Here is a 27,703-nt window from a genome sequence, read left to right as displayed (position 1 = left end):
GGTACCAAAATCCATAGGTAGAGGAGTAGAGGCTCCACTACGAGTGGCCTCATATTCACGAATCACCTCGAGGCAATCACGAAATTCATCGAGACGAGGGAAACAATGGGAATAGTGACCATGAAGATCACACAGGGCACAAGGGTGGTTTGTGTGAAGCGTTTTGAGTTTTTTAGGTGGGACTGGTAAGTTAACATGGACTTCTGGAATATTTGACTCAGGGAATGCCTCATGAACCAAAGGTTTAAGTTGAGGAAGCTCAGGACAATTGTTGGTGGCGTGCCTAACAACTTGACACAAAGTGCATGGGGGTGACAACTTTGGGGCCTTAGGGGCTGGAGGAGCTTGGGGTGCCTTGTCCTTCAAATCTTTCCTTTTGTCTTTGCCCCTTGGCCAAATGCCTTCGCAACAGGAGTTGGTTCCTGTTGAGGTTGTAATGGAACTGAAGCAGCGGTAGGGGTCATGGGGACTAGTTGAACCAGGGTCAAAGCGTGATATGGTCTTGGCTGACCAGGCAGAATGTTTGCAGGGGGATCGATGTACCATACTGGGATCCCTAGAGTCATGTTAGGAAGGACCAACGAAGCCATGACAGGTACAGAAAAAATTCCCGGAGGGGGGAATAAGAAAGGTATCTGGCTGACAAGATAATGTCTCGGCAGAATAGTTCCTAGTTGAGACCTGGAGGAACAGTTCTTGGTGGGAACATAGGAGAGGCACCCACAAATGGAGGAGGTCCTGGGGGAGTGGGTCTAGAGGGTTCAACTGGAAGAGCAACAATAGGATGTTGAGGAGCTGGTTGTTGATCAGGTGTACCAGACTGCTTAAGGGTAGCCCGTGACACTTGTAACATGCAAACACTCATGGAAGTAGGTTCAGAAATGGGAGGGGGAGGACCAGGGAAGGCACCCAACAATGAGGAATATTTATAGACTCCGGGGATGACACTGGTGGAAGAAGTTGAAGATTGTTTGTCAGACATTGATGAGATAATAGACTCGAGGGAGGTCATGGATGTCGACTCTTAGTAAGTCAACTGATCAATGGTAACATCTTCCCTTCATGGGGGAAGCACATCTTGCGGAACACTGCAGATGCGATGGCTGACATAGCATATGTGTAACTACGACCTAAGAGAATGTTGTAATCCAAAGGAGCATCAATGACTTCAATGTTGACATGGACAGTCTTGCCCGCAAGAGTCACTGGACAATTTTTTACATGCCAAGGGGTTGGTAGGGGTGTCCATCCTAACCACGCAAGGTGATGGTGGAGGGGGACAACTCGGGTGACTTAAGCTGTTTCCAAACAGCAGTGGACATCACATAGGTGGATGCACCTTCATCAATAATGCATCTGGAGATGATGGCATTATAGACTCTAACTGGTATCTAGAAAGCAACTGATGAAGGAAATGGGGGATGCACTGATGTATCAACCAGGAAGATAATCAAACGATTGTCAGAAGGATCCACTGCATCCAAGGCAGTTAGTAGAGCTTTCTTTTGGGAAGGGCACAACTAGAGGACTTCCAGTGTTGACATGGCGACATGTGATTGTGCCAAGTCGTCTACTATACTGTATGTATGGGCAACTCTGTTAGAAGCCGCATTACGGTGTAATGGCCCTTTTGGGATGTTGGAAATGGCCTCAACTTTAGGCTGAGGCATCTGTAAAGGACCAGTTGGTGTCGTAAGAGGCTCATCAGATACTTTGGTTTTGGACTTGGTAGCTAACGAAGTGGAGGGCTTGTCATATTGACGCGACCGAGTTTGTAGGTTGATATTGGAAGGGTTAACCTCATCAGAGTTCATCATAAGAATCTGGTAGTCACCGGGACCAGAAGGTTGGGGGAGATGGGCTACTTCACTTGACTAAGGTTGAGCAGCAACAAATCCTTGCTGAGGGAAAGGATTAGTGAGCACTGTCGACTGAGATGGCACAAGATTCTGAGGTGATTGTTGACCTCTAGAAGCTGCTTGAGCTTCCCACATTTGGTGCATCTGGGGTAAAAGGGGACACTCATGTGTATAATGGCCATGTACACCACAACATGCACAAGGATTGTTCATACGGATAGCCTTGTTTTGCTTAGGTTGGATGCCCTGATGTTGGTTGTTAGTGTTAGGATGGTTCCCCTGGGGTTTACTAGGCTGGTTACCTTGGTTACCCTGGCCACCCTTGTTACCCTTCCCCTTATTCTTTTTCTTCGAATTTGGGGGATTGGTAGCACTTTGCTACGCAACACTTGACCTTGAGGGGGTGGTGGTTGCTAGGGCTGATGATGCATGGGAGGCTATGACACTAATGCTTGAGGGGCTGGAGCCCTTGGTTGTGCATAAGGAGGAGCAACAGTTTGGTAGACGGGTTGGGGTCTAGGAAACATGCTACTAGCAGGAGGGGCATAAGTGTTGGAGGAACTGGTGCCCCCCTACATGTAGCCATAACTCTGTTGAGTATATGGCGAAGAGTGTGAAAGGGATCCAATGATACCGTCGGCGGCGTGAGATGCCCCTGGTGCATTGGCACTTCTAGGACGAGGGAGGTCTGGAATGATGGTATAGACATAACCAGATTGTGCATAAATCAGATCATATCTCAAAGCGGTTTGGAGAGCTTCTTCCTCGGTCTGAGGAAAATGGGACGCGACATCTTTTCTAATGGGGGATAAAAGGTTCTTAAGAAACCAATCTAGATAGACACGATCTTTGAAAGGCGGGGCATGACATGTGCTCCTCCTTTGATGCCACTCTTGAACATGGTCAGAAAGGCGAGTGGCGGAGGACTGACGGAATGTGGTCAATAGCTCTATACCAATGTCGTACCAGAGAGGTAACTGGAAATATGAAAGGAACGCTTTAGCAAGCGTTGTGAAAACAGAATGAGATGTGGAGGACTGGACTACATACCATTTTGCAACGTCTCTAGTGAGCGTTCGTTTGAAGAGCCCAAGACGAATGGAGTCATCAGTTATGGAGTTGGACGAACACCACATGTGGAAGGATCGAACATGGTTGGTAGGATCCTCTCTAATAATACCCTAAAACTTTGGGATGTCTGAGGGAAGCTTAGTCGGCATAGAGGGCCAACCAGCATCATGGTGTATGGGGTCGTTTATTAACTGGTTAAGATCTGGTAGACTTAACCCAGCCATAAAGGGGAGCATGGGGGTTGCCGGAACGGTTCCTGAGACTATTCTGCTTGATGTGACCATCGTATAGAACCGGAGCCAACACCAGGTTGGGTTCCTGCACCAGTTGTGGGTCCAAACATGGTGATGATATGCGGTGAAGGAGGCTTAGAATCAGATGAGGAATCAGAAGAACCAGGAGAAGAGTCGGTATGGGGACTCAGAGGGCTATGAACTTGAACTCAACGGGGAGGAGTAATACGCCCAAGTGGAAACTGGGGGTGAAGGCCTAATAGTCTCCACGACACACGCCTTGGTGGTGCAATGATGATAGGACACGCAAAACACGAAAATGGTGAAGGGATATTAGCAATATAACTTTGTCTCGATGCGGGGAGACAAATTTATTATGTTAAGCCTTGGTTTGGCGGAGTAAACCAAGTGCCCTTCTCTTAAGGTGTGCTTGTGTGTGCAAGTGTATTAATTGATTAAGCCCAGATCGTATTTGTAAAAAAGAAAAAAGCTTTCCAAAAATAAACTAAAATAAATAACAGAAAATGAAAAACAAAACAATTAACTAAACCCCACCCAAACTGGGTTTGCAAACACTGTGCTGCTTGGTGGCTAAACCGATGGGAAATTCACTGAAACAATCAAGAGATCTAAATGTCGCTGTGATTGGGATCAAATGACACTAAGCTGTTGGAAAGTGGTGCAGTAACAACAAAAAACCAGAGAGTAAGATCGCTGCAAAAAAATAGGGAGATGGGTGCAACACCTAGGGAAACCGATGGGACCCTAAGGCAAAGGACCAAATAAGTGGAAATGTGACACTATGGATGGTAACAAACTATCTTAACAGATCTGAAACAGAAAGGTACAGATATGGAAAATGTGGCTGAAAGCGCCGCAGAAACTCAGACTACTCACTCAGCTAAACTCCTCCTAGAAAGGTGGAAGTGTACTTGAAGCCATAGGGGAGGCTAAATTTGACTTCAACGAGTACAACAAAGTGGATCAAGGCCTAAGCGGGATGAGACAAAGGTTAGACACCTAGCAGATAGCTCTCTACAAAACCCAGAAACCAATATGAGAAAAACCCTAAAACCCAGAAATCACAGGTACTAACCTGTTTCTCTGCTGGGATCACACTTTTTGGGCTGAAAGGTGTGTTCTGAAGCCCAGATCGCACTTGTTGGGCTAAAAATTGCAATTTCTATTTCGTGGATCTCGGTCTACAAATCTCAGAAAAAAGCGCCACCTTTGTCGCGGCTGGTTCCTGTGACCTGTGGAAAAGACCAGAAAGCTTGCAGAAGTCAGAAATTTATTAGATCTAGGGTTAAAAAACTAGGAAACATTAAGATAATTGAAAAATGAAGAAACCCTAAGCTGAAAACCAAAGGTCACCCAGGTTTCTAGATTTGAAGTATAAAACCCAGCGGAGTCGCCAATTTTGTTGTGGAGACCCAGGTTTATGAATCATAATTATTCCCCAGTAGAGTCACCAATTTCGTTATAGTGTTTTCTTCTCAATGATGTACGAAAAGAACCCACTTAAGATTGTGGATGATAAACAATCTCAACAATATAAATGGTTGCTAAATATTGTAGATCTGCAGCAACTGATAGAAACAAAACCTGCCAAAGTCTGGATCTATGCCACAATCATAGTTAAACAACAAAAAGAAAGAGTAATAACTCTAATCATCTAATGAAAACCATATATGTAAAGAATAATTTTATTATAACACATGTGAAGAGAACAAATAAATGTTACCAGTCCCCCTCTATGGGATGGGTTCTTGGCTATCCTAAAACGTCTTCAGCTTGTGTAGAGTCTCTCTCCTCTATAATGCATAAACCCAACAAAATATGGTGTGCGATAATGAAAATAATCAGAGTTACAACAATGAGTGCAACAATCAAAATAATCAAAAGTGAAAATGAATGGAAAACCCTTCTATTTATAACAAAATATTGAGTCATCCTTGAATAATGAGAAATAACAAAATATTATTGATCCCATTCTTGGAATAACCACTTGGAATATTTTATTATTCTTCATGGGTTTAACTATAAATTACTTAACAAATTTCTCACTATGAAAGCAATTTTACTATGGTAAAGCTGACTTTACATGGTGTAATTTGATCCATCTAGTAAATTAGGCTATATGATCAGTTTTTTGGTGATAACACTAGGCTAACACCCCCCCTCCTAAGGGCCTACCTTATACTACTTTATGATTTGTTGAGGTAGGCCATCACATGCTCCTTTAGAGATTAGGTCTTCCTTTGGTGGTGGTCGATTGCATTCAGAAGGTTTGCCAAAGTGTACGCAAGATTTTTTACCATCAATTGTGGCCACATCCTTCATAGAAGAAGAATTAGGCAACATTTTTTGGTTATTTGTGCGGTATGAGGATTTCCTTTTGGAATAAAACCTTGATCTTTTGGACAAGTGTGCCCACTTTGTATCTCTTGAGGTCCCACAGAAGCTTTGATTTTCAATCGGGTGTTCAAGAGGCGTCCGAGGACTCCGATCATAATAAAAAATATTTATGCTATCCATGTTGAATGACAAAGAACCATTATCTGCAACAATAAGATTGCTAACCTCGTGAATAATTGTATTCTCGTCGATGGTATAGGGCCCATTCTCATAGGAAATTCTGTCTACGTTCCAATGGCATTGAGGTTGGTATTACATTAGTGGATGCAACGACAATTCTACTTGCAGTGCGTTGTAAAGGTTTCGAGTTTTGGTAATATCCAGAACACAATTCTGCGTCACACGTGTGGGAAGATCAGCGAGGACTTGGTTCAACAATATGTTCTTTGACCTATGGATTTGTGTGTCGAGGGAACCCATTGGATTGATGGCTAAGATTCTCAGCGCTTAATCGCTGCATCCTTTCCACATTCCAACCCCAATTTTCAGTCCTTTGGTGGAATAACACATGTCAGATTTTAATTGGAGGGAGGCAGACGAAAATGAAGCTTTGCAATTGGCTGGGTTGAACAATGTCTGCCCACCCTAACCTGTAGAGAAACACCTATCGATGTAATTATACAGATTAATGGTTTCACAAATGTACATAGCCATGGAAGACAAATGAAATAGGTACAACAAGTAACATAAATTACAATGTGCATTTTTAATTTTAGTTTGTTTATTGAAAATTTTAATTAAAAAATTATAAATATAAATTTATTTAAAACAAAAAATAAAAAATAAAATTGTATTTTAAAATATTTATAAACACTATGTTTATACCTTTTCATTGTAGTGTATAACAACATAATATAAAAAGTGAAAATAATAATCTTTGAGAGACTAATAATGTTAAATGTAAAGTAAAAGACATCCATTTAGATTTTTTTTTTTTAAATTTTTGGTTGATATGAGGTAAATTATTATTATTATTATTATTTGGTAGATTCCTTATTCCTCTTTAATTCAAGAAACAATTACATAGTACAACATATTTTCCTCTTTAATTTAAAAAAGAGTTACATAGTATAACATATTTTAAAATAATGATAGTCATCTCAATAACACTTGAACACGTGGGAGGTTATCATTAAACACTCCTAACCCCTTGGGATACACTCAATTTACTAATATAACATTAAATTTTAATAATGATTAATATTAAAATTAATTAAATTCATAATATTAATTTAAAAAAAGAATTTATTACATAAAATTTTGGAAATAGAATTAAAAGATGAGAAAAAACACTCCATTATATATAGTTAAATAATTTTCTTATTTTAAAATAAAATTTAAAGTAATTATTTTATATTTTATAAAAAAATTGATATAATATAATTTTGATCTCTAAACCATATATTAAAATTACATTTAAAAATTATGAAATTTATTTAATGATTAAAGATATCATTAAATTATAATTTTAAATTGAAAAGATTGCATTTTGAATATGATGAGATTGCAAGTATTTAAAAAAGATGGTAAATCTAAAAAAATAGTGAAAAAATTAATATAAAATAAAAGATATTTATAGAAAATTTATTAACAATAATAATCTTAAACCAAGTCACTTTAATTGATGATGATCACCATGTTATAAATCATAAGATATTAAAGTCAAATACCGGTGAATCAAGTCAACAAAAATAAAAATACCTCATACACATTTCACTTTTAATCACCAAAATTGTGATTATAATTTTCAACCATAGGTAAAGTCAAGTCCTTGAAGAACAGATAGCCATATTATCTTACCTGACACCTGAACCTCTCTAAAACCCCACAAACCAAACCAACTTCGAGAACAACCAAACCTCCGTTGCGGATGAAGTTAAACAGCCACCTACAAACACCTTTTGCCCAAAACAATACACGTGAAGCTCCATCCCCCGCACATTTTCCCCTGAACGTTCCGACAAAATCTGATTCGACTGCAACTACAAAAGCTCAAACCCCAACAAATTCCCAGACCCAGACATTGCAAAAACATAGCTGACGAGAAGTGAAAATGCAAATTTCAGCGAGACACCGGAGGATAATCCCAAGCTCAGAGTTTTTTAGCCAGCACCCCATGGCCAATTCCCACACTCTCCCCCATCTCCACAGAATTCGAATTCCCACTCCCACAGTTATGATGCAATGCAAACAGCAAGAGCAAAATGAAAGCGAGGTCAGAGTATCATCGGTGTTCGAAATGCTGAATTCAATCCCACAGTGGGTAGACGACATAAAAGAGGGACGAATGAAGAAACCCAAGTCGCTGTACACCCACAGAGAATGGGTAATTCACAGGAGCTCCATCAGGCACATACGCCATGTCGCCTCCAGCCTTTCGTCCCGCGTTATTCTTTCGCTTATACCGCCAGTTTGCATTTTCACGGCCTTAGCAGTGGCAATTGCTGCTTACAATACTGCTGTGGTGTGTGACTTATTTCCCCCGTTCATGCCGCTGCTGCATGCTTCTTCTCTGCCATATCAGCTTACGGCACCCGCTCTGGCCCTCTTGCTCGTCTTTAGGACGGAGGCTTCCTATTCTCGTTATGACGAGGGGAGAAAAGCGTGGACTAAGGTTATCTCTGGTGCCAAGGATTTTGCAAGGCAGGCCATAACGTGGATCCGAGTTTCCGATGATGCCCATTTGAAGGATAAGCTTTTGCAGTATATTATGGCCTTTCCTGTGGTTCTCAAGGTCAGTAATAATCTTTAGGATCCATTTTTATAGGTAGCTGATTTGAGTGAGAACACTTGAGGTGTCTGTGCATTGCTACACCCTACATACATACAGTTTGATGTGTTGAAATTTTATGAATAACTAGGTACTATGTCAAATGCCTCCATCCGGAATTTTGGTTAAAGATTCATATTCACAAATAATTTTGGTTAAATATTCATATTCACAAATAATTTTGGTTAAATATTCACATCCACAAGTAATTAGTCTTGGTTGACTTCTCTAATAGCCCAGTTTTCATCTCCAGACTAGTAATGTATATGTGTACATGATGATTAGTAGCTATAACCCAGAATTTTGAATTGACATCTCTAATACCTTAGTTTTCATCTCCAAACTAGTAATGTATATGTGTACACGATGAATAGCTATAAGCCAGACAATTGTAACTTGTACTTGTATAATATCTCTAATACCTTAGTTTTCATCTCCAGACTAGTAATGTATATGTGTACATGATGAATAGCTATAAGCCAGACAATTGTGACTTGTACTTGTATAATGGATGTTAATAAATACATCACAGGTTGCAGAAAAGGAAGGACGAAGAATTGGGGGCTACAACTTTATAAGAGGGAAAAGACAAGGGGGCTTAGCCAAGGTCAAAGTGGGGAAGATAATATTATTTTTAATTTTATTATAGGTCTTAAACCTCGTTTAAGTGGTGCTTTTTAGTCCATGTTTTATTTTATCCCAAGCTTTGGATTAATTGCAGGGAGGTAAGTGGGCTCTCCATAGAAATATGTGCCCCCTTCATGCCGTGCAAAGTTATGCTATACCTTTTTGCCATGCAAGTGAATGAAGGGAATAACTATTCAGTTGTGGGAAACTTGAAAACTTCTCTTTGAGGGAACTGCCACGAGGTTATTGTAATTGAATAATACTAAGCAGCAACCATCACTGATTGTGTAAAAGTAATTGATGTTATTGAGAAGAACGGAAATAGAAGTGGGAATCCCTGGCGTCCTAGAAGTGAGATTTCTTGACCAGCCTGTGTTGGAGCCTTGGAGGGATGTGAGTGTTAATTTTTCCTAGTACATCAGGTTTATTGTCTAATCACGATCATAAACTCACTGAAAAATCAGTTACAAGTTAAAACAAAGGAGTTGCAAGAAGCTAAGATAAAGATGCGTGCGAAAAGTTTGACATTCAAAGCTTCTCCCATGCCATCATTCTATCATGAAGCAACTCCATCGAAGGTTGAGCTAAAGAAGATACCTCTTACCTGCCCAAAATTTCCCAAATTAGGGCGGAGAAGGAGCTATGTTGGTGAAGAATTTGAAAGTGACTAAAAGGAAGGATACAAGGCAAGTGAACAATCTTCATTTTTGAAAGCAGAGGACAAATTTGTAGGACCCGGACATGCAATTGCTTGAGGACAAGCAATGTCAAGAAGAGGGGACTGTAATGTTCCCTATGGATTAATTGCTCAAGGGAGGAAAAAATAGCCTATCCAACCCTGTAGGCTACTATAGTCTTTGATAAAGGGGGAAACCCATTAACCAATATTTTGAGACAACATTGGGTAAATTTGGGGTAGTTGGGGCGAAAAGCCCAAATTGGGGGCTACACTTGCAACCCCTCACATTAAATTAAGGATAAGAACCCCACAAGGAAATCTATAAATAGGAGAGAGTTAGAATCATTTTGTCATCACTGATTTGGATTGAAATATCTCTGTTTCTTTTGAGCTGTGACTTTGAGGGTTTTAAGACCCCTTTTCCCTTTGTCTAGTTTAGTTGGAGGTGATCCCACCCTAGCTAGTCACACTTTTTCTCTCTCTCCTGTTGCAGCATAGTCTCTTGAAGCAATTCAGATATGTTCTGAAGCAGTCTTTATGATTATCTTATAGTCAACAAGTTCTTTCAAGAATAGCGAAGGTCTACTCCTAAGGAAGCCCTACCAAAATTCCTCACTGAAGCTAAAGTCAAAAGTTCTGAGGTCTAGCAAGGGACAGTGAGGACCCCATCCTCAGTTGAACAGGAGATTTTCCGTGCACAGTTGAAGGCATTATTGGCTCATATTCGAGGTCTGAAGGCAGCGTATGTGCAATTTAAGGCAAAACCTAGTTTCATTCCTGAGGCAGCTGCGGGTACCTATCTGATCTTATTTGTGGCACCAAACCTATTAAGGACAAAGAGGTCCTTCCTCAGATTCACTGTGGTTCTTTAAGGGTCCAGCCTAAAGTAAGGGCACTACTTGTATATGATCTGCCTTCTTGAAGCAGCAACGGGTACCTATCTCAAAGTTGTTTAAAGGGATTCATCGAGCTCTGAAGCTCACAACAAATGTGAGATTTGGATAGCAGTTAGTGGGTCATTTAGTGAGGCAGCAACCAGGTCAATACAGGCAAGGTCAAGAAGATCGCTTCAATAATATACCTGAGATTGGACAAGGCTACCACAAGCCCCCTCAACAACAAACACATTTAGTAGGAGCACAATAGATAGTGAGTTAATTAGTAGGGTGAACGGAATTACTAGATAGTGCTAGCATAAATTATAGTTTGAATGTTGGTCTACTAAATACTGACATTGCAAATCTTAATTTTAGTGGTGGAATTGTTGGTTGGATACATTCACTGTTCATTGGGCGGTCAACCCTAACTCATTGTGGTTTTGTTGAAGAATCATATTGCTGTTGAGAATCTTTTATATTATTCGTGGATACCTATTATTGGATAATGTGCACTGCTGTTGTATAGTTCTTTCTGATTTATTAAAACAACCCTAGCCAAAATAGAGCCCTAAGGGCAAAAATCCCATTGGGACATTACAGTGAACCTATGAATTTGGTTGTGTGAAGAGAGTTAGAGCCAACCATAAATAAATTTGCCTTGGTCTTTGTTGTAGAGAGATTAAGTGTAGCAAAGGGCCTCTAATTGGGTGAAATGCCCTTCTTCTACAACTAGTTGGTGGTTAACTTCCAAAAAGATAACTGCCCTTCATTTACTTTTTTTTTGTAAGTTACATGTCTAGGAGAAACCCTCAAGTACTTCCCTTCATTTTGAGGATGGTAACCAAGGTAAACCCTAGAATATTTAGGGCTCGAGGCTGGTCAACAATAGGGCTCAAAACCATTACAATGATATCCTCATTTAGAGCTCAACATATCATTTGCAAGAATTGAACTTCGCTGGGGAGAATAACAATCATTCCTTACAACCACCTAAACTAAACCCAATTGACATATGATTTTGATTTATATGCGTATATGTTGGGTTATTATGGTTTATGTTATGAATGGAATTGGTTTTTAGTTTTTTCCATTTTGTTTGCATGTCTAAGCCCATGTCTCCAAATTATGGGGTCATTGCTCATGGAATGGTTTAGTTATGATTGCATAAACCTGCTTTATAGTGTTGACATATGTTAATTAATTGACATCAGGACAATGAGGAAATGTATCAGAAAAAAGCAAATCAAAGATATGGTATCAAAGAAACAAATTAGAGTGAAATTAGGTGGTTTCAAGAAGTACTCCATATCCTCAACAATGTTAATCTAATAATTCTAGAGTTTATTTAAATAGGTATATTTTCCTAGAACAATAATAATTAAAGCTATTCGAGAAGATAAGTATTTCTTAGTGTTGGAAAATTTAACTAGTTTCAGTCTTAAAAATTGTCAATGTACTCATATCATTATGGATATCTTATGTTACAAGAAAAAGAAAAAAGAAAAATAGTATTTTTAAGCATGGGTTTCATGTTCCATTTTGATAGTCATCTAGGTAAAGCATCTTCTTCTTCATGCTTCTAGGTTTTGTCATTTTTCTTGAGTCAAGAGAGTCATTATCATTTGTATAAGACCCTATTGGGCAAGTTGTAACATGTAAAAGTTAATGATTTTGAGTCTAGAAAATCCTACTAGCATACAAGCACAAGTCGGCCTTGGTAGTGACACATCGGCCTAAAGGAGAGAATTTGGCCTCATGAAAAGCTGATAAATAGAAGCAAATTCGACCTCATTTGATCACCAATTCGATCTATCATCAAGAACTTCGATCTGTAGCAAGGAACATCAAGAAAACTGAGCGAAGATCTAGAAAGTAAGAGGTACTCAAAGAGAAGAAAGAAAGTTTGTTTTTGGGCTTTGTTCTCTCAGACGTGGAGATTTTTAGGGTTTCTGTTGTTGCAGCAAAGGCCAAAATTTCAGATCTAGTTGCAAGTCTGAAAGTTTGTGCAAGAAGGTCAAGATTTGAAGCTAAAGAAGACTAGAAGCAAAGGAGACCCCCTAGCGAAGGAAAGAGACACAAACTTGAGCCTATTCTCTGACACGTGCGAAAGTTAGGGTTTCTGCAACAACTGTAGGGCCAAAATTGCAAGTCGAAGCTGGGGGCCAAAGTCGAAGCTAGAAGTTGGTTGAAGCAGGCCCAAACTCTTGTTGTCTAGGATGACCTTTGACCTTATTGGAAGGGCTTCTTGGAGGGCTAACTTGTTGTTTGGAGGAGGACTTGGTCTAGGGTTTTGGGTCTTGGTTTTCTCATTTGAAGCAAATTCTATAAGACGAGAAGAGATTCTTTTGGGTTTTCCCCTTGGAGGGGTTTTTCCCTGGCTTGGAGCCTAATATTTTTTTCCATTGTCTTTACTGTTCGTGTTCTTGATAATTGTTCGATGAGAAGATCTAATAAAGAAACATAAGAAGATAAATAAAGTTCACAAGCAGTTATTAAGGTTAAGGAGAAATTGAATTAATATCTGCTCTACTGCATTCTCCAACAACTAGGAGATAAGGTTGCCTTGTTACATCCTTGTCATAGTGATTATCCTTGCATTTTTGGTCAATGACATTTGGCATGTTGAGATAAGGCTATAGAGGTTATATATACACTATGCATCTCTCCTATTATGTAGTTTTATTTCCTTGATTAACAAAATCGTTTCTGAGGATACTTGGTGAAATTAACATGGTATAAAATCCATGGAAATGAGATGGCCATGGTGATGAAAATTCTATAGCAATAAGGAGGCCATGGTGATGAGAACGCCTTGGTATTGAATAATTGAAGAAGAAGAAGAAGAAGAAGAAGAAGAAGCCAAAGCTCAAGCCTAGATTTTTTCACTAAAGAAAGTAATATCTTCTAGGAGGTATTTCTTTTGTTATTTAAAATCAGGAAAAGTATTTGCTTATCTAAAATATTGATTTTGTAGAGGTCATTATTTTCAGTCAAGCATGGATATGTCATAATATACCCTAAATCTACAAATCCATTGAAAATCTACGAATCTTGAAAAAAAACTTTGTAGATGTTAAAGCAAATCTATAAATCTATTTTTATCTATTATAAATATACATTTTTTTGTAGATCTCATAGGAAATGTGTCTCTAAAGGGATCTCCATTGTAAAATTGCGTAGAAACTTATAAATTTGGCAATTCTTTTTATCTTTGTGGAAAAAGTCCCGATAAAATTGCGATAACATTGGGAACTTGTGATTTTTTCAACTCGTCGATTTTAGCGGCTGAGTTTTTCACGATTTTTTCAAAAATGAAAAACTCAAGATTTAATCGTAAAACCGGGATAAAATCGAGAGTTTTTCCAAAAACTCGTGAGTAAGGTCCCAGGCGGCGTATAAGATAGGAAAAGGACGATTTTTCCACTCATTTTGCACTCTAACATTTGCAATTTGTGCCCGTGGAGAGAGGAGGTGTTTTCCACTGCCTGAGAGGAGGAGATTTACCTGATTGTGGGTGAGACAACTTTAGTAAGCCTCTGATGTGGAAGCCATCTCATTGGACCATATTAACACCACTGCTACATGGAGCGTTGAGACTAAGAGGCTTATCATGGACTAGGTCCCTGATTGGTTAGAGGTGGATCCGGAGGCACTGGAGCCGGAGGAGGTAGCAACTGCAGGGAAGGTAGAGGTAGAGGAGGAGGGGAGGAGGTGACACCATCAAGGATGGGCAACAACAGAGGGTAAAAGCTACCTCTTATTTTTTCTTCTAGAGGACAACAAAGTCCATTTGTAGCCCTAGTGGCGGGGCCTCTTCCTCTAGAGGAAAAGGCAAAGCCATTCCCTATTCTCATAAAAGAGGCAGGGGAACTCAGTGATTGATTAGTTTATGACATGTAGATGACTCATGATGATGAATCATGATATACATTTATCATATTTTTTGTTGATATTTTGACTCTTGACACTTAGTCAGGACTTGATTAACTATTGATATGTGATTTAGCACTAGACTACTTATACATGTTATATATTAGCTTTCTTTTCATATTTATGTGGCAATGCATTTATCTGATGTTATGGATACTTTAGATGCTAATTTAAAAAAAATAAATATTTTTGTACTTTTAAAATTTTTGCAGAGTTTTTCAAAAACCTCTAGACTTTAATGACTTTTTCAATTTCCAGACCCTTGCCGATTTATTCTCGAGGTCGATTTTTTCCACTTTTCTTTTTATTGAGCAATTCAAGATCTCTAAAAAGATCCAGTATGGATTTAGTTGACATTGAATCTAATTGCTTGCCAACAAGGAACAAAGCTACCCTCACCAGGTGTCCTTCCAACCATAGGTATCTAGATACTGTTTTTTCCATCGATTGAGAATACCATCCAAATCAATGATTTATGACTAGAAAAAATATCATCTCCATACCCAAGGGAGGCCTTTCTCACACCAAGCTTTGGATATCCACATACAAAACCTTTAGCTTTGAAAGCTTTCCAAAGTCGAGACGAATTATGCCACTTACAAAATTATTCCGAAGATATAAAGCTCTCCACTGTGTGCAATTTCTCATGTCTAGAGGAATAGTGCCATAAAAATTGTTGTCATGTAGCACTAATCTCTGTAGTGACTCAGTGTTACCATTTTAGGCGTATAGAGCCACAAAGTTTGTGATAAGGAACAATCAAGTAAATAACCAGTTTGGTTAGGCCATTGCAAGTAACACACTTCCGATATCTGGTGAATTTGATCAACATGAATCTTGGGTATATTAGCCCCTGAAAGAAGACCTAGGATCCGATGCCATTGATTCTACATTCGTGGTTCAACTTGCCAAATTCTATTGTGTAGATATATCTATTTCTATTATTCTAAGTATGGTCTATTTGATTCGATTATGAAATGAATAGTTGTTTTATTGAATTTGCGGTTGTTCCTACATAGAACTTGTGATTGTCTCATTGACATGATTAAGACAAGATCAATTTGGTTGTTATTAATGTTTGGATGTAAGGTGATGAAAAATAGATGGCTCCGTGGAGGCCTGGGTGCTGAAAGCCTGAAACGCTCACAATGGTACATTGAATGATTAACTCCTTTGAGGTTTGGCACCTTCCAAAGCCTAGCATTTGCCATGGAATGGCTAGGCCAAGCTATGAGTTTCATATCGTTTTCAGAGCTCGAAACTGCCGTGCAAGGCATTTCGTTGGAATGATATCTAAATATGGTTACTTCTAGTAGAAAAATTGTTATTAAAAACCCTTGTTGTGGCTTGCAGCTTTGTAATAGCCTTGAATTCTATAAGCATGAAGCCCTTGTTTGTAGAGCAGACTATAATGCTGAATTTGAGCTTTGGGTATGTTGCATTTGATATTGAAAATGTTGCAAGTAAGGTCTTCTGGCTTGTGCCTTAGCCATTGAAGACCTCGAGTTGTCCTCATAAGTTATACTTCAGTTAGGATGAGTTATTTTCAATTTACTGGAATAATCATCAAGTTAACATGCGTAGAGTTGGAGCTTCAATTAAGAGGAAGTCTTCATTAGTTTGACTACAAGATTGGGTAGCAGTTACATGTTTAGTTAGAACAAGTTAGTCTTTAGTCTTGATTGAAAGAAGGACGAGTTAAGAACTACTGTGTTGATTGAAGAGAGAACCAGTCTGACTCAGTTAACTTGTCAATCACAACTCAACTTCTAAATTTGTACTTGCCTAATTTAGCATGGATTGAATCAATAAAGAGAGGACAAAGGCACAAGGATTTCACAAGTTTTGTGCACAAAGGTTTGTGTGACAAGATAGATCTCACGAGTTTGTGAGACAACCTTGTTTGTGGAGAGCGTAGAGAGCTTGTGTCCTAAGTAATAGGAGATCACAAGTGCACTAGGATTCAGGAGCCGGGATAAAGGGTTGGCAGGGCATGCCTAGGCTAGATCAACGGGAAAACAACTTTGCTCTCAAGAGACATATTGCTTTGTATTTTATCTATTTGCTCAGTCAATAAAATACCACATCAAGGAGAGGATTTTCCCAATTGGGTTTCCCAATTGTGTTATTGTGTCTTTATCTCTGTGTTTAATTCTGTTGCTTCTAGTGCTGAGAAATTCTATGTCTTGGTGAAAAGAAAAGTAGTTTCAGATTGTTCATCATAGTAGTTGCAAAATTTTGTGGAAAATCAACATGGTATTAGAGCAGAGATCAACATAAAGACCAACACCAAATTGATTAGTGAGTGAAGAGTGCGCACATTAGTCAGTAAGGCTAACGCTAGAGTTTTGAACGATTTTTTTTTTTTGGGCCAAGAATAAATTTTTACAGACGTAATAAAAAGGGAAAAGAAAAGGGCCAATTTTTTAAAGACAAAAAAAAGAATAACAGAAAAAGGGGTTTGGTGGGGGCCCGTGGGTGGTCGACCAACCAGATCAGCCTAGCTATTGGCCGATAGCCCACTAGCTAACGAGGTTAGCTGTCGGCAGGCTGCCACAGCCTGATTGCGGATTGGCCAACCAACGCGACACCAATAGCGAACCAGCCGAGTAGGGACGTTGGTCAAATTGGATTGGTAGCATGAGCCTGTGTGTGACAAGTTGACCAAGGAATTGTAGGCGACACCTAACAACGAACATTAAGGGTTGACAACACGTTAGACCAGTGGCCGAGCAGATCGAGCAAGGCAACAAAGTTGTGGAAGTTGCAGTGCTGACATGAGCAGATCGAGCAAGGCAACAAAGTTGTGGAAGTTGCAGTGCTGACATAAGTCTGGAAGATGTGAGGTCAACGATGTAGATAATTGGCCGACAGGGTTGAGTAGCCAACAACCAACAATAGGGCTGAACATGAACAGGGTCGTAGAGCAGATCAAGCTGGTTTTTGTTTTGGCATTGGGTGGAGGAGATCATCCTGGGGGATGAGAACCCGCTGCAAAGCAAGCCACAACAAAATATTGGGTTTGACAGTGGTCGGAGAGAAAGACGCCAGGGCTCGCATAGAGGTGACCATGTGATGGTCATGAAGGTGAACAAATCCGAGTGACATGAAAGTTACAGTAGGGTGTCGATGCACAGGTCCATGTCGTGGAGACTCGAGAGTTTCTTAGTCGGAGGCACGGGCTTGGTTGAGGTATCAGATTGCGATGCTCACCTCCAGATTCGAATGCGGTAGGGAGTGCAGGTGCAGAGTTGCTGCATTGACATAGAGTACCACAGGGCTGAGAGAAGGGCTTGGGGGGCAGATCAAGCCGATTAGATGAGGATCTAGGGTTGGCAAAGAGCGGGGATAGAGTTGTCAAAGCACATAGTAAAAAGTCAAAGTCACCAGCAAGGTGTTGTGTGTGGGAAATACGAAAGATAATCCAGGTTGATTTTTGCCAGCCAATAGGCCGACAAACAACTAAGCCAACAATGAGAGCAACCAAGGATGGCTGCAGGGAATTGTGCCGCGGGCAGGGTGCCATGCTAGGCATGATTGGTGAAACTACAAGATGTAGTGGCTAGCAAGAGTTGTTGGGCAAGGAATCTGCCGCGACAGGCCTGGGCAACAATCGCTGGCAGAGATGGATACCAACAACCAACAAGATTGGCGAAAGTCAGCCCTCAGAGGGAGATAGGGAGACTGTACCAATAAGAGGATTGGCGACATAATTTGTGGGTGTCTCAAAGGGAGACAGACTCATAGCCGTGCTAGGACTTAGCACAGGATCGATGTTAGTGACGAAGATTGGGCAGGAGGCCTCTTCCTGATTTGTCAAGACTAGTTGGTATGAGCTAACATTGATGGATGCTTAGGATGAGGATCCTAGCAGCTAAGTCACCACGTTCGTGTTTGTGTTCGAGTCCGACGACGTTGAAATTCGAATAAAGTTCGACACCTAAAATTTTGTTGCTAAAGTTCGGCATAAAATTTGACATATAGAAATGTGAAATATATATATATATATATATATATATATCAATTTAAAGTCAATTTTCAAAGTCCATAATGCACATTACAAACACAAGATTATTGCTCAAACATTTAAATCATTTCCACATATAATTTTATAAACCATAAAAGCAAGTGCCAATAAAGAACCGACTGCCATACATAGTATACAAGGTGAGGGTCGAGCTGCGTAGTGAGGGTAGAGTAGTGAGGGTCAAGCAGTGAGTCAAGCATCGGTCAAGTGTTGAGCAGTTAAAACCTCGGGCTACTTTACCTCGGGTGGCTTTACCCACGGAAAAACCTAAGCAAGAATTTAATTTTTTTTAACCGAACTTAATCGATTTTTTTACCAATTTTTTTTTTGGTTGGAATTCGACATTTTGTTCAGGTTCGAATTCGACATTGTGTTCGAGTTCGAATTTGGCATTATGTTTGGCGTACATAATCGAACTTGTTTGAATTCGTTTGAGGTTCGGCGAATTCGAATCCCAAGGATAAAATCGTCGAACCCAATGACTTAGCCTAGGAGTATGGTTGGAAAGGATAGGCCTTTAGATCAGATTCCGCAGAAGAAAGCAGGGAAGTATTCTAGTTTTGAGGGAGCAACTGTAGCAACGGAGAACGTGGTAGTGAAGGAGACAGATCTAGGTGGACGAGGTTCTTCCAAATGTACCTTCCTCACTAAGAGGGAGTGTTGAAAATGTAGCAAGTAAGGTCTTCTGGCTTGTGCCTTAGCCAATGAAGACGTCGAGTTGTCCTCATAGGTTAGACTTTAGTTAGGATGAGCTATTTCTAGTTTACTGGAATAATCATCAAGTTAACATGCCTAGTGTTGGAACTTCGGTTAAAAGGAAACCTTCATTAGTTTGACTACAGGATTGGGTGGTAGTTACATGTTCAATTAGAACAAGTTAGTCTTCAATCTTGCTTGAAGGAAGGACGAGTTAAGAACTCCAGTGTTGATTGAAGAGAGAACCAGTTCGAATCAATTAACTTGTCAATCACAACTCAACTTCGAACTTCAACAGCGTGGCAGGAGATGATATAGAGATAGGGTGTCGTAGCAGGGTGTGCACCACTAGAACACATTCCTCACCAAGAGGGAGTGTTAGTTTTTGTAGCATTGGATGTGTTCTAGCCACGAAATTTGGTGGAAAGGCTAGAATACATGAGATCTCCAAAACCTGAAAATCGTTTCTAGAAATTCTGCCTAGAAGTGTCTCAATTAGATTATTAACTGTTTTTAAAATATTTCCTAAGTCTAAACTTAGGGAATATGGTTAATTAATCAATATTAATTGAGATAAGGCGAGAATAATCTAGAAACTCACACAAATCGACTCCAAGATGATCCTAGCCATTGATTAAGTTTTAATCTTGGTCGTTGGTGCTCCAATAGTGGATTATAAGAGGAAGTCAATGGGCACTTGGAGAAGATACACCAGGGTCCAGAACACCAGAGTCACTTGGAGAATTCGCTTTTCCAGACTAGCAGTAGTCAGTTGCCAGAGAGTTCGAGCTTCATTGAAGCAGCATAGATAGTGAGCGGTAGGGACAGTGATCTGGAGGAAGTTTTTCCAGTTTCAAAGAGGTAGTAGCAAGAGGGTTGAGTTATTCCTAGTGAGGCAGCGCAGAGGACTGTGCAGTTGCTTTAGAGACGACAGTTCGATTAACTAGAGAGAAATGCATTCTCAATTCCAGAGGCCGGGCAAAGGGTCCAGAGTGTCGGAGAGACGGTTTCCTCAACAGTAGCAAGCAAAACGACTTCATCATAAACTGGTTGGAGGCTTGACGTTATAGTGACTGCGTAGAGGCTTCAGGAGGCCGAGTTTTCTGTAGGCAGGTTGTTTTGGGATTGCTTGTGGAGGAAGGGTAATTCCCTTCAATAATTTTTCCTAGATTTTTCTTGCTGTGGATTGCCAGTTTCAGGCATCCAGATTGTTGGGTCCCTATAATACTAGTGATTACCCCATTACTATTGTAGTTATACCCCTTATTTATATTGTTGTGCCCCTATTACCCCCATATTGTTATTTCTGTGCCCCATAGAATCCCTCTATTGTTATTTTTGTGGCTTTATATTATTATTGTTAGGTCAGCTGGATTATATTGTGACTCCTTAGACTTCTATATATAGAAAGGAGGTTTTGTCATTTGTATCATCCAAGAATTGTTCATTTATGTAATGTAAAGGAGGTTGCCCCCTCGAAGAGGCTGAATTCTAAGGCGTTGATCTTTCTTTTCTATCTTTTCTTGAGCTGGTTTCATAACATTTGGTATCAGAGCTTTGGATTCTAGGGTTTCGCTGCTCCAAAAAGGTCATCGTGGCATTTTCGCTATAACTTTTTTTCTGTGACGTTTCAGAAGTCGCAAAAAAAAACCATTTGAGAAGAAATAGCGCTGAACCTTGGGTCCGAATTTCAGATCTTATCGCGCGATATTTGCGGAGATATGCTCTGAGGAAGTTGGTCTTTTTGCAGACTCCTGAATTACATTCAAAACAGTTGACCTAGGGAAAATCGTCATAACTAAAACCCATTTGAGAAGAAATAACGCTGAACCTTGGTTTGAATTTCAGATCTTTTCGCGCGATATTTGCGGAGATATGCTCTGAGGAAGTTGGTCTTTTTGCAGACTCCTGAATTACATTCAAAACATGTGACCTAGGGAAAATCGTCATAACTTTCTCTCTGGGGATCGGATTGAAATTTCGTAAGAAGGTACAGAAAGAGGACGGACTGTAGTTTCTTGTATATCTTTTTCAGAACCAAAGGTCGAAAATTGTACACGTGGCACTTCATACAAGTTCACTCTTCTGAAAAGGTCTATAATCAGGTCATCTTGGGAGATTGTGCATAACTCTTTCTTGGAGAATCCAATTTGGATCAGACTGGTGGCATTGGAAAGAGGACACAGAGAGCTACTACAGGTCACAATTTCAGAACTAGATGATTGGAAAATACAGAGATACATCAGAGGCAATATCAAGCTCCTACAAAGTGAGAAAAGGTGTGTAGATTTTTTTAAATTTTTGCTTAATCTTGGTTTGAAAATTTATTTTGAAGGAATTCAAAGGGCATAGTAGAGCATTATTATCGGTAACTGATGCCCCGAGGAAAGAAAATGCAAACACCTAGTAAGGAACCTGAAAGCTCTAGCATGACTCATGAAGAAGAGGAAGAAATGCAACATGATATATCAAAATTACAAGACCAAGTGCAACAACTGTCCCTTGCACAAAAAGGAACAGAATCTAAGATGGATGGTTTAAAGAAAGATGTAGAAGCTAAGATGGACTGTTTAAAGAAAGGCGTAGAAGCTAAGATGGATGGCATGGAAGCTAAGGTGAATGGCATGGACGCTAAAATTGATGGCATGGATGATAAGATGGAAGAATTGAAGATAAATATGAATAAGTTGCTACAAGAAATGGTCACTAAGGGTGAAAGAGTACTAAAGGAAACTCATGATGAGAACAAAAGAAATGTTAATCATGATTCCATAGACTCTAATGTTGGATCGAAGACTCACCATGTTCCAAAAATCGATATGAGGAAGTTTGATGGCAAGGATCCCGCCACATGGATATTACAGATGGAGCAATTCTTCGATCTCAATAATGTGCAAAACACACAAAAGGTACGTATGACAACTTTATATTTGGAACCAAATCAGTTTGTATGGTATCAATGGCTTTGTTCTCGTAAACAATTTATCACTTGGGCAATTTTTACGGAAGAATTGATAGCACATTATGAGGATACAAAAAGCAACACTTTTTTTAGCCAATTGATAAGTCTCAAACAAAAGGGTTCAATAATGGAGCACATTGAGGAGTTCCAAAAATTGAACATAAGGGTAAAAGATATTCCAGAGGAGCATAGGATTGATATGTTCATAGGGTCTTTAAAGGATAATATCCAACATGATGTGCGCCTTTGGGAACCTGATTCATTAGAGAAGGCATTCAGGTTAGCAAGAAAAATGGAAAGCAAAATTATGGCAACTAGGAAGCATACCATTCACAACTATAAAGATGGAAGTGTTGTTGCCCATAGTCTTCCACAACCTACAAGGTTGACACCACAACAATTGGAAGAAAAAAGAGCAAAAGGGCTTTGTTACAATTGTGATAGCAAATACACAAAAGGTCATAAGTGTGTTGAGAAAAAATTATTCTACATAGATTGTGAAGAGGAAGAAGAAAAGGAGCAAGAAAGGTCAAAAGAATAGGATATATTCCAGGAACAAAGCCTAGATGAAGAACAAATAAATCCGACCATATCTTGTAATGCATTGGCGGGAATTACCACTCCTCAAACCATCAAGATAGAAGGACAAATCAAGAAGAAAAAGGTAATAGTGTTGATTGATTCAGGAAGCACCCACAATTTTATTAATTGTAGGGTAGCAAAAGAATTGAATTGCTTCCTATATCCAGCACCAGAGTGTCAAGTGATGATTGCAAATGGAGGAACAATAAATTGTTCTGGAAAGTGCCATAATATCAAGCTATCCATGGGAGAATATGTATTGACTAGCCCAATGCTTTCCATTCCAATGGGAGGTGCTGATGTTGTACTAGGAGTCCAATGGCTACAATCCTTGGGTACAATAGCTTTTAATTTTCAAGAACTTTTCATGAAATTTTCTGTGGAAGGAAAGGAAGTTGAATTAAGGGGTATTGCAGGGAAACCAGGAAAGATAATCAGCTCTAATGGCATGACAAAGCTTCTAAAAAAGGAGCAAAGAGGTGTAATTGCACAATTATGTTCGCTAGATGTTTCCACATTGGAATCATCTATTTCTCCAGATCTCCAAAAAGTCCTGGACAATCATTCCAAGGTATTTGAGACTCCCAAAGGCCTCCCACCTATGCGTGATCATGATCATGCTATTCATCTGATTCCAGGAAGTGTTCCTCCAAACATCAGGCCGTACAGATATCCATGTCCAAAAAAGTGAAATTGAACGTATGGTTGCAGAAATGCTAGAGGCTGGTATAATTCAACCGAGTCAAAGTTCTTTCTCAGCTCCAGTAGTATTGGTGCACAAGAAGGATGGATCATGGCGCATGTGTCCAGATTATAGGGAGCTCAACAAGCTCACTATTAAAGATAAGTTCCCCATTCCTGTCATTGATGAATTACTGGATGAATTGCATGGATCAATTTACTTCACCAAGTTGGATCTTCGTTCGGGATATCATCAAATCAGAATGAAGATTGAAGACATTCCGAAAACGGCATTTAGAACTCATGAGGGTCATTATGAATTTTTGGTCATGCCTTTTGGCCTTACCAATGCACCTTCAACATTTCAAGGTTTGATGAATTCAATTTTCAAACCATTCCTTAGAAAATTTGTGTTGGTATTTTTTGATGATATACTAATCTACAGCAAGTCTTGGAAGGATCATGTTGAACATGTTGACAAGGTGCTACAACTATTGGAGGAGAAACAATTATATGCAAAAAGATCCAAATGTTTCTTTGGAGTCCAGGAGGTGGAATATTTGGGTCATATTGTATCTCATGAAGGAGTTAAGGTAGACCCTAGCAAAATTAAAGCCATTAAGGAATGGAAAATCCCCACATCCATAAAGCATCTGCGAGGATTTCTTGGGTTGACAGGGTATTATCGCAAGTTCGTTAAGAATTATGGGAGAATAACAGCACCTCTAACAACATTATTGAAGAAAGATTCATTTTCATGGACTCCGGAAGCAACAAAGGCCTTTAAACATCTTAAAGAGGCAATGTGCCAAGCACCGGTCTTAGCTACACCGGACTTCACAAAAACCTTTATTGTGGAATGTGATGCTTCAGGAAATGGAATTGGTGCTGTTCTAATGCAAGATGAAAGACCCATTGCTTTTGAAAGTCGTCCAATCAAGGGAAAGTTTTTAAGCAAAGCTATTTATGAGAAGGAAATGTTGGCAATACTCCATGCACTTAAGAAATGGCGACCCTACCTAATGGGAAGACACTTCAAGGTAAAAACGGATCATGATAGCCTTAAATACTTTTTAGAACAAAGATTATCCTCTGAAGAGCAACAAAAGTGGGTCACAAAGATGTTGGGTTATGACTTTGAAATCATCTACAAAAAAGGGAAGCAAAATGTGGTGGCAGATGCACTCTCAAGAAAAGATGAGGATATGGAAGCATTGTTGTGTGCCATTTCTATTATCCAACCAGATTGGATAAACGAAGCAAAGGAGGAATGGAAGAATGACGAAGAAGTGTGGGCACTTATTCAAAAGCTACAACAAGATTCCAGTACTTCTGATACATTTAGCTGGCAAAATGATTCGTTATGGTACAAAGATCGCTTATACCTCTGTAAGAATTCCCAGCTAAAACAAAAGATTCTTCTGGAATTGCACACTTCTCCCTTAGGAGGGCACTCAGGATTTTTAAAAACTTACCACAGGGTTAAGAAGGAATTTTTTTGGGATGGCCTTAAATCAGATATTCAAAAGTTTGTGGCGGAATGTTTGGTTTGCCAACAAAATAAAGTTGAAACAATTAAGACACCGGGTCTATTACAACCTTTATCCATTCCAAGCCAACGTTGGGAGGAGGTTTCAATGGATTTTATCACAGGTTTACCCAAGTCTGAGGGAAAGAGTGTCATCATGGTGGTAGTTGACAGACTTACCAAGTATGCACACTTTTGTGCATTATCACATCCATTTAAAGCCAGTACAGTTTCTACTGCATTTATGGAAACAGTTCAAAAGCTACATGGAAACCCAAAGATTATTGTAAGTGACAGAGATCCCATTTTCACTGGAAATTTTTGGACAGAATTATTTTCTTGTCTTGGTACTCAGTTAGCTCATAGCTCATCTTATCATCCTCAGTCTGATGGGCAAATTGAGATAGTAAACAAATGTTTGGAAGGATATCTTCGTTGCTTTGTATCTGATAAACAGACACAATGGGTCAAATGGTTGCCTCTGGCCGAATGGTGGTATAACACTTCCTTCCATACAGCAACAAAAATGAACCCATTTATGGCACTTTATGGGTACCAACCACCATCAATCACATCATATTTAAGAGAAAATTCTAAGGTTCAGGCAGTGGAACATCACATCGAACATCAACAACAAGTCCTCCAACTCTTAAAGGATAACCTCGTGTTGGCACAAAATAGAATGAAACAACAGGCAGATCAACATCGCAGTGAAAGAAGTTTTGATGTAGGTGATTGGGTATTCCTACGGCTACAACCATATAAGCAAATGTCCCTAAAGCAAGCTAAGAAGGATAATAAATTATCACCAAAGTATTATGGTCCGTACAAGGTGTTGGAAAAGATTGGTACTATGGCATACAAATTGGAGCTTCCTGCAGCTTCTCGATTGCACCCAGTTTTCTATGTTTCATGTTTAAAGAAGGTTATAGGCGACAAGCTCCCAATTCAAACAATATTGCCAGAACTTGATGAGGAAGGAAAAATTATATTGGAACCGGAAGCAGTCACAGAAACAAGAACTCGACAGCTACGAAATCGATCAATTTCAGAGTATCTTATCAAGTGGAAGAACTTATCCGCTGAAGATTCCACATGGGAGGATGAGAATTTTATGCAGAAGTATTCAGAACTGCTCAAGCGTTGAGGACAACACTTTTTTGAAGGAGAGGGGCATGTTGGGTCCCTATAATACTAGTGATTACCCCATTACTATTGTAGTTATACCCCTTATTTATATTGTTGTGCCCCTATTACCCCCATATTGTTATTTCTGTGCCCCATAGAATCCCTCTATTGTTATTTTTGTGGCTTTATATTATTATTGTTAGGTCAGCTGGATTATATTGTGACTCCTTAGACTCCTATATATAGAAAGGAGGTTTTGTCATTTGTATCATCCAAGAATTGTTCATTTATGTAATGTAAAGGAGGTTGCCCCCTCAAAGAGGCTGAATTCTAAGGCGTTGATCTTTCTTTTCTATCTTTTCTTGAGCTGGTTTCATAACACAGATTGTGCTAAAATTTTCACTACTGCACTGGTTTTCCCAGGTTAGGTTTTTTCTGAGGACATTTGTCCAAAAATAATTATGTCAAATTTTATGTGTGTGCTAGTATTTTCTCAATTTCCAGCAATATTATTTCTGCAGGTTTTATTTGTGAAGGTTGCAGTGTGTTTATTTCGATATTTGTCGTATCAGATAAATTTTTAAAATAATTAACAATTAGAAGAAATAATACCAGTTGTTGCAATAGGATTTCAGTAGTGAAATTTTCACAATTAAGTTTTTAATTTGTTCAGTTCTATTTGCATGTTTAAGCCCACATCTACAAATTATGGTGTCATTATCCTTGGAATCATTTAATTATGATTCCATAAGCCTACATTATGGTGCCTTCATATGTTAATTAATGAATATAGGACAGTGAGGAAAGGTGTCAGAACAAGCAAATCAGAGACATTGTATCAGAGAAACATATTAGAATGCAATTTGGTTGTTTCAATTGTTTGGTGTCTATCCCAATGTTACAAGTTGCCTCACATGGATTTTGACCCTTTGGGTGTCTGTCAAGTGTTGTAGGTGGACTTCATGTGCTTGTGTCTATCACAATGTTTTAGGCTACTTGAATGTGTGTTGGATGTCTGTCCCGATGTTGTAGGTGGAACTGCGTGGGTGTGTTGAAAAATGTGTAACTAGGTACGATCTTCATAAATTTGGAATGTAGTTTTGATTCTTGTATATTGTAAAATGAAAGAAAAAGTATTATTGCTATTTTGAAGCATGGGTTTCATGCTCAAGGTCTCTTGTTTTAGAGGTCAAGCACCCATTGAGTGCTTTTGGGGTTTTTCCTAGGTCAAGAAGTCAAAAGATTCATTTTCATATGTTGAAGACCCCACCAGGCACATTGTAACTTGTAAAAAGAATTATTTTTATATTTAAAAGTGTCAAAATACCCTCCAAGACCAAGTCGGCCTGCCAGCTAAGAAGTCGACCTAATTTGAGGAACTTCGTCCACCTTGGAAGCCTATATATAGGAGGGAACTTGACCTCCTAGAGACATAATTCATTCTCTCATTAAGCAAGCGAAGGAGAAGAAGAAAGAGGCTAGTGAAGAAAGAAGAAGGATGAAGATTAAGTGTTTGGGCTATTTTCTCTCTCTCTCTTCACACGTGCAAAGAAAGGAAGCTAGGGTTTCTGCTGTTGGGTTAGGGTTTTGCTGCTGCAGGATCGAACTTGGAAAAAGTGTAGAAAGAAGGTCGA

General features: G+C 39.3%; 1 protein-coding gene across 2 annotated transcripts in view; it reads left to right on the top strand.

Moving 5' to 3' along the window:
• The first annotated feature begins 7,404 nt into the window (after nt 1–7,404).
• The window catches only part of LOC149151593 (voltage-dependent chloride channel 1, chloroplastic-like), a 32,597-nt gene continuing 12,298 nt past the window's right edge, over nt 7,405–27,703 (top strand). The window contains exon 1 of one of the 2 annotated variants that reach the window (XM_089445961.1): nt 7,405–8,315. In XM_089445961.1, coding sequence (XP_089302087.1) covers nt 7,635–8,315 — 681 coding nt within the window. In that variant the 5' untranslated portion in view covers nt 7,405–7,634. The remainder of the gene's footprint in view (nt 8,316–27,703) is intronic. The other variant, XM_089445960.1, reaches the window with a different exon arrangement.

This window comes from Pinus tabuliformis, chromosome 9, assembly GCF_031772625.1.
Source record: "Pinus tabuliformis cultivar Carrire ecotype Pingquan chromosome 9, CPIR1, whole genome shotgun sequence".
Lineage (NCBI taxonomy): Eukaryota > Viridiplantae > Streptophyta > Pinopsida > Pinales > Pinaceae > Pinus > Pinus tabuliformis.
The sequence above is the reverse complement of the archived record's forward strand: the minus strand, read 5'-3'. Positions and strand labels throughout refer to the sequence as shown.